The 11,819-nt window shown below is 46.5% G+C and overlaps 1 protein-coding gene across 1 annotated transcript; it reads right to left on the bottom strand.

Moving 5' to 3' along the window:
• Window positions 1-389: 389 nt before the first annotated feature.
• On the bottom strand, window positions 390-1,979 carry LOC137544662 (E3 ubiquitin-protein ligase TRIM11-like). Its single transcript, XM_068265758.1, has one exon. The coding sequence runs from the start codon at window positions 1,977-1,979 to the stop codon at window positions 390-392; it is 1,590 nt and encodes a 529-aa protein (XP_068121859.1).
• Between the last annotated feature and the right edge of the window lie 9,840 nt (window positions 1,980-11,819).

Below are 11,819 nucleotides of genomic sequence, written 5' to 3'. Positions count from 1 at the left end.
TCATCCTGAAATTACAGGTGGTGACCTCCTTTTTGTGGTGGCTACCCTTTTATCCCTGAGTGGTTTAGTTGTTGCATTAGGTTTCCCAGAACACACTGGGAGAAGAAGGGCACATGGCTAAAACAGCAGGCTATGACATCACTGGGAGGGCGGGGCCACACACCAATATGTAGAACTAGGAAGTGTTACTGAAACCAGAAAGTTTACTGTAAAAGTGTGTATCCTGAATAATTTACTGTGGTCTACAATATGTCATTACAGTTTCTCTTTAAATGGCACTGTCTATGCTTGTATAAAGAGGGGTTCTAGTGCAGAGACTGGCCCTGGAAATCGCACACTAGTGAGAATAGATGGTGCAATGAGCCTATAATTATTCCCTCTCTGTGATATCAAAAGTTAGTTGATCTCTCACATCTCTCTACTCCCTCAGATATGTTAATACATCCTTCCCATACACACAATGCAGCATGGAGGGGCTTCGTGAAGGTCGCAGTGAAGGTGTGGAGGTGTCTGATGGGGTCACACAGGGCATAAAAGGAGATCTGCCCGACCTCATAATCCAGACATATCCTGACTCTGTTACTGGGGGTCTCCTCAGGTAACTGGATCTCTTTCCTGTCTACTCTCACTCCAAATACATGATAATTCCTGTACAAACACCAGGACTTGTTATTGTATCCAATACATGACTGACCACCTCTCCTGGCTATACTGGGGTAACACATCCCAACACTCCAACATGCTGATCTCCCAACATCCACTTCCCAGTAATGTCGCCCAGTGAAGATACTGTGGCTGCTCAACACCTGAGGCTCATCCTGAAATCTTTTTAGTGTTTCAGGGCGATTCTGGCTTCTATCTGACCAGGTTGCAGTTTTTTGGTCATCTGATATACGTAGCCAATTGGCAGCTGTGTTTACATCCAGTAATATGTCTGCAGGTTGTATATAGATCCCACCAGTTACCCCAGATATGATATCAGATAGTCCTGTGTGTAATGTGTGTGAGATGCCGGCCACATCCAGATCCCCTCCATCATGGAGCTGTTTATCATGTCTCTCTCTGTTCTCCGTGTCACACAAGTCACCTGTGTCTGATTCCTGTAAGACAGTCAGTGGGTCAGTCATGTTACACAGCTCCTCAATGTGACGCATCTTCCTGGACAGCTCCTCCTTCTTTATCTCCAGCTGCTGAATTACTTCATCATAGAATTGTGAGATCTGCTCTGCCTGCTTAGTAATATCACTCAGGGTTTTCTCCTCCAGATGCTCCAGATGTCTCTTGAGGTCTTTGAACAGGGCAGTGACTCTCTCTGTTTCACCCTTTGCTTTTTCTTGTGCTTTCCTCCTGCATTCCTCCAGACTCTGGACTCTTTTCTCAGCCTCCTCTGTCTCAGCCATTAGTTTCTGCAGATCATTTCTCAGCTTCTGTTTCTTCTTTTCAGAGGCCTCGTCTAGCATCTCCACCTGGTGTCCCCGATGTTCTCCAGCCAAACTACAGGACACACAGATGTAGGCAGCATCCTCAGTGCAGTAATACTCGAGTATCTTTTTATGGATGGAGCATTTCCTCTTTCCTAGGTCAGTGGTGGGGTCACATAGGACATGTTCTGGTGACTTGCTGTGGACTCTCAGGTGATCATCGCACAAAGAAGCATCACAATGCAAACAGGACATTACGGCAGGTACATCCGAGTCAATGCAGTAAGTACAGCAGACTCTGGGCGACTCCTGATATGGCTGAGTACATGAAGAAGGCCGTATCTTTCTCACAGCAATGTTCCTCCGCCTTGTAGGCCGCTCCATAAACTTTGTTTTACATTCAGGACAGGAATATCCTCCAGACCCCTCCTGTGTATCCAGCACACGATCAATACAGCCCCGGCAGATCTTATGTCCACATTTCAAGATTACAGGATCTGTATTAATGGTCACGCAAACAGGACACTCCAACTCCTTCCTTGGATCAGTAGACGCCATCGCTGGCAGCAGGAAAAGAGAAAATTTCCAGTAGAACCAACAGTGCAACTACAGCAAAAGAAGCGACTGAGTTAATCTTTGGTCTGTACATATACTATAGGAACCTTTTGGACTTTGGCTGCCAACGGTCTGAAATATTGCTTAGAGTACTTCAGTGTAGTGTGTGTTTGGTTTTTATGAGTTGGTTGTCAAGAAATCCACTGCAGATAGCGCCATAGAATGTTAACCAAACCCTTTGTGTGTGAGTGACCACGGTTATCGTAATCTCAGGTGAGAACACTTACTGGACATCAGTTAGCAGCAATGTTTATAACTGAGATGTAAAATGTATTTTTTGTGAGACTTGTTGCTCCACTTGCAATGACTTTTTAAGTTAATTAGAAATTGATTTTCACAAGATGCATTTTCATGAAAATGTGAACTTTCTTGGAATTGTGTATTATCATTATTATTTTCGTCTTTTCTTAAGCTCATAATTTGCTTGTGGAGGAAACTTTTTTTTTTTTTTTTGCCATTCGAAAGGGGTCCTTCAGTGAGGTGGTTCAAATCTGGAATATCTTACCATAGGAAGTAGTTATAGCAAACTCTATGCATATAAAGAGGGCTTGGATGCTTTCCAAGCATTGAAGGGCATCCACGGCTATAATTTTTAGGTAATTCCCGGAAGAGTTGATCCAGGGATTTTATTTGATTCCCATCCGGAGTTGGGCAGGAACTTTTCCCTTTAAGGCTAATTGGCCTAGGCCTTGTAAGGTGTGTGTGTGTGTGTGTGTGTGTGTGTGTGTGTGTGTGTGTGTGTGTGTGTGTGTGTGTGTGTATAGATAGTATATTTTTGCAAACATTCTCATTGAATGCAAAAAATCTGACATTTTTTTTTTTCAGGTGAATTTTGGCAAAGTGAAATGGCCGTATTTGGTCAGTCACCACTGCTCAGTAGATCCTTTACCACAAATGTGCTTTTACAAGTTAGGTGAAAATACATTTATGATTTCCGTAAATGTAAAATTTTGCGTAACTTGTGAAATCACGGTTTAGGAAATTTATAATTATGACCAGAATCTTAATTATGAAAATTCACAAAAGCGAAGTTTCCTGTTACAATCAACACTACTCCTTAGCCCTTTACCACGCCCAGATTCAGGATAATTTTAAGTATGGCTATGGGCAGGCATATGACAGATATGAACCATGTTTCATCATCTTTGTAATTTGGCCATGATGAAGTACCAGCTTGGTCAGAAATACAAAGGCCCTTTACCACTCCCAGATTCTCGATGGTTCTAGATATGGCTATGGGCGGGACTAGACGTACATTCAATGTTTCATCATCTTTGTAACTCAGCTATGACGAAGCAGAGTGCTCTGAAACATGTTGACTCTCCAGTTTGGTTGTGCTTCCTTTTTTTTTATGAAATAAAGTTGTTGATTTTAAGCCCTGAAGTGTAGAGCAGATTCCTTTCTACTTGCATACATTTGGACTTTGCTAAGGGCCCTGTTTACACTGATGGGAAAAACATTGGCCTCAATTCACTAAGCTTATCTCCTGTCTTTAATAACTCTTCTAGAGTTGTTACCATGGTCATAAGGCATGTAGTATTCAGGAAACATTTTACCTCAGGCAAACCTAAAGTTAACTCTTCTGTCTCTTTAATCCTTAAAATAACTCCAGAGTTAGACAGGCTGTTCATTAACTGCGTGTGAAAATAACTACAGAGGAGGTAACTTTTTGTTACCTCCTCTGTAGTTAACTTACCTCCTCTGTAGTTAACTTACCTCCTCTGTAGTTAACTTAACTTAAGGAATGAAGAGATAAGATAACTCTCTCACTGTGTGGAGGTAAGTTTTTTCTCTTGCCTTATTATCTCCAGCATGATCTTAGTGAATTGAGGCCATTGTCTTTAACGGATAGCAGTTAAATGTATTAACAGACGATAAATGCATCCAATGTTATCAGTAGGAAGTGTTTACATTGTCAAAATGAATGCAAATGCAAACAGCCGACCTGCTGCATTTTTCCACAGCCGCAATGCAGAACGCCGACTGCAATCATGAAACAGATGCTATGCCAGCCTACACAAACGCATACCTGTCCCGATTCTGAAGAAATTCTGTCCTGCCATCCCAGCTTGTCCTTTCCCCACTCATCACTGAGACCAGGAAGCATGGGGCCTCCAGGTGGTTTGCAAAAGAACTAATAGGAATCCTTTTGCAACAAAGAAGATTCTCATTAGTTCAGGTGGACCAATGAAAATCCTCCCTGTTGCTAGGTAGGATTTGCACGGTTATTACAAACTAACAGCAAGTTCCATGCTTCCTGGTTGCCAAGCAGGAATGTAGCGGACGAGGAGAAAAGCGACAGAAGTACTAGCGGACGGGTGGGGATGCAAAATGTAGAAGCTACCACTTTTCCCACGGTGCACCAGGGGAAGAGGCGGACCCATCCGCGGAGCAATAGGGGAAGAGGCGGACCCATCCGCGGAGCAATAGCGGAAGAGGCGGACCCATCCGCGGAGCACCAGGGGAAGAGGCGGACCCATCTGCGGTGCACCAGGGGAAGAGGCAGATCCCTGGTTGAGTTCAAGGATATTTATTCTTGAGGAATGCACGAAGCTAGATAAAAAAAAAACAAAAAACCTCCTTTTCAGACAAATAACATTCATATTGCGCTTTTCTCTTGGCTGACCAGAGCTGCAGCCACTAGGATACACCCTATAGGCCGTAGCAGTGTAAGGCCTCAAACCCAGTAGCAGGCTATTACTAAGCGCTTGTGATTGTATTGTAAAAGCTCTTGCTAGTGTGTGTGTGTGTGTGTGAGAGAGAGACTGAAATTTTCGTAATTTCGCATTACTAAAATTACGCATGCGAAAATTTGCGATTACGATGCAAAATTACAGTAGCGTAATTGCCATTAAAATCGTAATTGAAAATACCGTAAGCGTAATTTTCAACGCGTAATTTCGCGTTTCGTTCATGCAGTAATTTCGCATTAAACGCTACCGTAATTTCGCGTTAAACCGTAACGCTCCGTATAATATAAAAAAGCTGCCGATTTTAAGGGTTAATAGCAAAGCCCCCTTAACCTCCTGAGCGGTATGGACGAGCTCAGCTCGTCCATCACCGCCGGAGGCTGCCGCTCAGGCCCTGCTGGGCCGATTTTTATCAAATAAAGTGCAGCACACGCAGCCGGCACTTTGCCAGCCGCGTGTGCTGCCTGATCGCCGCCGCTCTGCGGCGATTCGCCGCGAGCAGCGGCGAAAGAGGGCCCCCCTAGCCGCCTGAGCCCTGCGCAGCCGGAACAAAAAGTTCCGGCCAGCGCTAAGGGCTGGATCGGAGGCGGCTGACGTCAGGACGTCGGCTGACGTCCATGACGTCACTCCGCTCGTCGCCATGGCGACGATCTAAGCAAAACAAGGAAGGCCGCTCATTGCGGCCTTCCTTGTTTATTATGGGCGCCGGAGGCGATCGGAAGAACGCCTCCGGAGTGCCCTCTAGTGGGCTTTCATGCAGCCAACTTTCAGTTGGCTGCATGAAAATTTTTTTTTTTTAATTAAAAAAAAACCCTCCCGCAGCCTCCCTGGCGATCTCAATAGAACGCCGGGGAGGTTAAATGCTAAGAGCCTCAAATTTGGAGAATATATGAGGCTCCCTGCACACTGCAAATCCGTTTTCCGATTCCGATTCCGATTGCGTTTCCGATTCCGATTCCGTTTCCGATTTTCCTTGAATACATTCAACAGAAAAACGGATCAAAAAACGCAGCATGCAGTTAAGATTAAAAATCTGAATCGGAATCGGATGTAAAAACAGATTAAAAATCTGAATCTGAATCTGATTTGCTTGCAGTGTGCAAGAGGCCTTAAGGAGATCAGGAGGAATAAGAGGAAAAATTTTTTTTTTCAAAAAGACCTTATAGTTTTTGAGAAAATCGATGTTAAAGTTTCAAAGGAAAAATGTAAACATTTAAAAACCCGCCGACTTTAACGGTTAATAGCAAAGCCTGCTTAAAGTTTAGGAACACCAAATTCCCAGGGTATATTAAGGGGATCAGTGGGAATAAGAGGAAAAACGTTTTTTTCAAAAAGACCTTATAGTTTTTGAGAAAATCGATTTTTAAGTTTCAAGGGCGAAAATGTCTCTTAAATGCAGAAAATGTCAGGTTTTTTTGCACAGGTAACAATAGTGTATTATTTTCATAGATTCCCCCAAGTGGGAAGAGTTTTACTTACTTCGTTCTGAGTGTGGGAAATATAAAAAAAAAACGACGTGGGGTCCCCCCTCCCAGACCTCTTTAACCCCTTGTCCCCCATACAGGCTGGGATAGCCAGAATGCAGAGCACCGGCCGCGTGGGGCTCCGCACCCTGACTATACCAGCCCGGATGGTCCATGGATTGGGGGGTCTCGGAAGGGGAGGGGCAGCCAAGCTTTCCCCTCCCCCTCCGAGCCCTTGTCCAATCCAAGGACAAGGGGCTCTTCTCCACCTCCGATGGGCGGTGGAGGTGGAGGCCGCGATTTCCTGGGGGGGAGGTTCATGGTGGAATCTGGGAGTCCCCTTTAAAAAGGGGTCCCCCAGATGCCCACCCACCCCCCCCTCCCAGGAGAAATGAGTATAGAGGTACTTGTACCCCTTACCCATTTCCTTTAAGAGTTAAAAGTAAATAAACACACAAACACTTAGAAAAAGTATTTTAATTGAACAAAAAACATAACCACGAAAAAAGTCCTTTAATATTCTTAATTAACCATTAATACTTACCTGTCCCTTTAAATAAATGATCCCTCGAAATAGCCTCGGAAATGTTCTATCAGTTACAATGTAACAAAGTTATTACAATGTAACAACTTTGTTACATTGTAACTACGCCGCACCCGACGTCACTCGCCGCCGCCGCATACGCGTCTTCGCTGCACAGATTCCCGACAGAGCTCTGAGCTATATAGCTCAGAGCTCTGAGAAGCATCTTTGTATTTTGGCTCCAAGGAGCCCCATTGGTCCTCAAATCAAAAGGAACCCCATTGGTCTGCTAAGGACCAATGGGGCTCCTTGGAGCCCAAATACAAAGATGCTTCTCAGAGCTCTGAGCTATATAGCTCAGAGCTCTGTCGGGTCCGTGCAGGACGCTAAGTCCCCGCCGGCTCCGCTGCCCTCCCCGCCTCTCCCACATGTCACCCACATGTCACTCACATGTGGGTGACAGATGTGGGCGGGGTGGACAGCGGGAGCTGCGGGGACTTAGCGTCCTGCACGGACGCTTAATTGCTGCGGCGGCTGAGCGGCGAGTGACGTCGGGTGCGGCGTAGTTACAATGTAACAAAGTTGTTACATTGTAATAACTTTGTTACATTGTAACTGATCATAGAACATTTCCGAGGCTATTTCGAGGGATCATTTATTTAAAGGGACAGGTAAGTATTAATGGTTAATTAAGAATATTAAAGGACTTTTTTCGTGGTTATGTTTTTTGTTCAATTAAAATACTTTTTCTAAGTGTTTGTGTGTTTATTTACTTTTAACTCTTAAAGGAAATGGGTAAGGGGTACAAGTACCTCTATACTCATTTCTCCTGGGAGGGGGGGGTGGGTGGGCATCTGGGGGACCCCTTTTTAAAGGGGACTCCCAGATTCCACCATGAACCTCCCCCCCAGGAAATCGCGGCCTCCACCTCCACCGCCCATCGGAGGTGGAGAAGAGCCCCTTGTCCTTGGATTGGACAAGGGCTCGGAGGGGGAGGGGAAAGCTTGGCTGCCCCTCCCCTTCCGAGACCCCCCAATCCATGGACCATCCGGGCTGGTATAGTCAGGGTGCGGAGCCCCACGCGGCCGGTGCTCTGCATTCTGGCTATCCCAGCCTGTATGGGGGACAAGGGGTTAAAGAGGTCTGGGAGGGGGGACCCCACGTCGTTTTTTTTTTTTAATATTTCCCACACTCAGAACGAAGTAAGTAAAACTCTTCCCACTTGGGGGAATCTATGAAAATAATACACTATTGTTACCTGTGCAAAAAAACCTGACATTTTCTGCATTTAAAAGACATTTTCGCCCCTTAAAACTTAAAAATCGATTTTCTCAAAAACTATAAGGTCTTTTTGAAAAAATTTTTTTCCTCTTATTCCTACTGATCCCCTTAATATACCCTGGGAATTTTGGTGTTCCTAAACTTTAAGCAGGCTTTGCTATTAACCGTTAAAGTCGGCGGGTTTTTAAATGTTTACATTTTTCCTTTGAAACTTTAACATCGATTTTCTCAAAAACTATAAGGTCTTTTTGAGAAAAATTTTTTTTCCTCTTATTCCTCCTGATCTCCTTAATATATTCTCCAAATTTGAGGCTCTTAGCATTTAAGGGGGCTTTGCTATTAACCCTTAAAGTCGGCGGCTACCTAACATTGATACATGCGTCAACTCTTCCGCTTCGGGAGCATGACCATACGCATTAATTTCGTAATACCCGTTGCAATGCGAAAATTACGCGAAAATTACGCTTAAGCGAAATTTCGCGAAATCCTTCTTCATTACGATTATGTACTTACGGCCATAAACGTAATTACACTAATTACGCAAAATTTCGCGACATCGGAATTACTCCATTACGCTTATCTAGATAGATAGAGAGATATAAAATCCCCCATAGCATTGCATTGGCAAGAGCTTTTCAAATCACTAGTGATGAGAAAAGGCGGCTAGTGGGTTTGAGCCCTTAACGGAATCCTCAGGGGAAAAAAAAAATCAGCTTTACTCACCTGGGGCTTTCTCCAGCCCCTTGCAGCCGACTGTGCAGTAAATGGTGGGCAACGAGGCCGTGATTGACAGCGGTGCTTGATGCAGGAGCAGTAAGGATGGCCTCAGGGTTGGCCTTTGCACCGTGCGGGGAACCCGGGACGGCAGCGGAGTCAGTGTGGGACAGTCAGCTGCAAGGGGCTGGAGAGAGCACCAGGTGAGTAAAGCTGTTTTTCTTTTTTTTTTTTTTTCGCTGATGATTCCTCTAAGGAGTCTTGCCCAAGGTCTTCTCACTGAATAGATGCTGGCTCACAGGAAGAGCCATGAATATAACCCATGTCTCCTGTGTCAGAGGCAGAGCCCTGTACACTATCCTGTCACTACTGGATAATGTAACAGGATAGTGCGGCAGGTTGAATAAGCAACACCCTCTCAATGAATCCGATGTTCCTTTCCCGGATACGTATCCAGCAGTGGACTCTTCAGTCATGTGATTAGCCAATCATATGACGCTTCTGCTGCACCATATGGTTTCCTTTAAAGCACAGGTGTGGAACTCCAGGCCTGGAGGGCCAGATCCATGCCAGTGTTTAGGATTGACTGAGAAAGAGAGGAATGTGGTCCATCAGATAGACCACACCTTTTCTGATTCAGTCCCATCATTTTTTTTTTTTTTTTATTTCAATTTTTAGCTTCTTGTACCATTTTGTAAGAAAATACAAAACATGCGAAAGAAAGATGAAATGCTTATCGACAGGAGATATAACTGTTACATATCTATGGGAGGATAAACCTTAGTACAAAGGGAAATATAATAAATGAAGCGCAATAACAACCCCCTGAAGTATCCTTGCTAAATGTGGTCAGCTGCACGAGAAAGTATTTGAGTTGACAATGAAGGAAACCTTATGTTGGGGTCTAGATAGATCTAATTTCTGCACTAGCGACAGGCATTGCCATCCTGTGACGGATAGTGCAGATTTTTTTTCTTTTGTTTATTGAAGAGAGTTGAGTAAATGGTAAGTCCCATCAATTTCACCTGTGTCAAAAATGACCTCGGCCCTCGAAGGACCAGTTAGACATCCCTGCTTTAAAGGACTTATGAGGCAAAGGCCATAAAAATAAAATAAAAAAAAGTTAGCTACCTGGCTCAGCTTGTAAGGCACGGAGGACGCCGTCCGCGCCCTCCGTGCCGTTCCGCCTGGTCCCCGCCGCTGCACAGCCCCCCGAACGGTCCCCGACCGCGCGGCCCGGGTCGGGCTCCCCAGCCTGTACCAAGATGGCCGCCGGAGCTGGCCGCGGCTGCGCAGTCCGCATAGCCGCGAGTGCGGCTGCGCAGCTCTAAGGTCAACCCCCCGATCCACGCTACTGTTGCGTGGATCGGGGGGTTGGCCTTAGAGCTGCGCAGCCGCACTCGCGGCTATGCGGACTGTGCAGCCGCGGCCATCTTGGTACAGGCTGGGGAGCCCGACCCGGGCCGCGCGGTCGGGGACCGTTCGGGGGGCTGTGCAGCGGCGGGGACCAGGCGGAACGGCACGGAGGGCGCGGACGGCATCCTCCGTGCCTTACAAGCTGAGCCAGGTAGCTAACTTTTTTTATTTTATTTTTATGGACTTGGCCTCGTAAGTCCTTTAAGGCTACTTTCACATGAGGACGCTGCGCTTTGATGTGACATTAAAGTCACACAGCAAACTAACAACGCAACGCGGCCAAAAAGTCGCAATGCAGTGTTACCAACGCATATAGCATATACAGTAGAAAATATAGGCAATAAAAAGTATGTTGCTAAGTCATTACTGAGCATGTGCAAACAGTCTAACGCAGCTAAAAACGTGTATAACGCGCAGCATGCAGCACTTAACATGCAGGGTTAGACACCAACGCAACGTGTGCACTGTGAACAGGCCATTGATTTTTTTATTGCTGTGAGTTACTCTGCGTTACGTGTTGGTTTAATGTGCGACTTTAACGTCGCACTGTGAAAGAGCCCTAAAGCAAATCTGTGGCGAATTAAAAAAGTCAAACCAAATATACATGCCTATGGAGAGGGAAGTATCTGCACCTGTCCTCTATCGGTGTCCTGGTTCCAGTGTTGTCCCTCATTCAAATTTGGCTCCTCCAAGAGCCCCCGGAAGGCCTCAGAATCACTTGTGTACCTGAGGGCTTTGTGCAGACGTGTGCTCGCGCCTGCACAGTGCGGAGCCGCCCATCTTCAGAAGCACTTGTGTACCTTAGGGCTTTGTGCAGGCATGTGCTCGCTCATGAGCAGTGCGTAGCCACCCGTCTTCAGAAGCACTTGTGTATCCGAGGGCTTTGTGCAGGCGTGTGTTCGCTTATGCACAGTGCGTAGCCACCTGTCTTCAGTAGCACTTGTGTACCCGAGTGCTTTGTGCAGGCGTGTGCTCGCTCTCGCTCACGCACAGTGCGTAGCCACATGTCTTCAGAAGCACTTGTGTACCCGAGGGCTTTGTACTGGCGTGTGCTCGCTCATGCACAGTGCGTAGCCACCCGTCTTCAGAAGCACTCGTGTACCTGAGGGCTTTGTGCAGGCGTGTGCTCGCTCATGAGCAGTGCGTAGCCACCCGTCTTCAGTAGCACTTGTGTACCCGAGTGCTTTGTGCAGGCGTGTGCTCGCTCTCGCTCACGCACAGTGCGTAGCCACATGTCTTCAGAAGCACTTGTGTACCCGAGGGCTTTGTACTGGCGTGTGCTCGCTCATGCACAGTGCGTAGCCACCCGTCTTCAGAAGCACTCGTGTACCTGAGGGCTTTGTGCAGGCGTGTGCTCGCTCATGAGCAGTGCGTAGCCGCCCATCTTCAGAAACACTTGTAGCCACCCATCTTCAGAAGCACTTGTGTACCTGAGGGCTTTGTGCAGGCGTGTGCTCGCTCATGCGCAGAGCGTAGCCACCCGTCTTCAGAAGCACTTGTGTACCCGAGGGCTTTGTGCAGGCATGTGCTTGCTCATGCGCAGTGCGTAGCCGCCCATCTTCAGAAACACTTGTATACTCGAGGGCTTTGTGCAGGCGTGTGCTCGCTCATGCACATTGCGTAGCCACCCGTTTTCAGAAGCACTTGTGTACCCGAGGGCTTTGTGCAGGCGTGTGCTCGCTCATGCACAGTGCGG

This window comes from Hyperolius riggenbachi, chromosome 2 (assembly GCF_040937935.1).
Source record: "Hyperolius riggenbachi isolate aHypRig1 chromosome 2, aHypRig1.pri, whole genome shotgun sequence".
NCBI lineage: Eukaryota > Metazoa > Chordata > Amphibia > Anura > Hyperoliidae > Hyperolius > Hyperolius riggenbachi.
Note: the sequence above shows the minus strand (reverse complement) of the source record. Positions and strands in the feature narration are given on the sequence as shown.

What these genes read in the sequence shown, in the direction of transcription:
- LOC137544662 (XM_068265758.1), bottom strand. Translation starts at nt 1,979, where the DNA reads ATGGCGTCTACTGATCCAAGGAAGGAGTTGGAGTGTCCTGTTTGCGTG.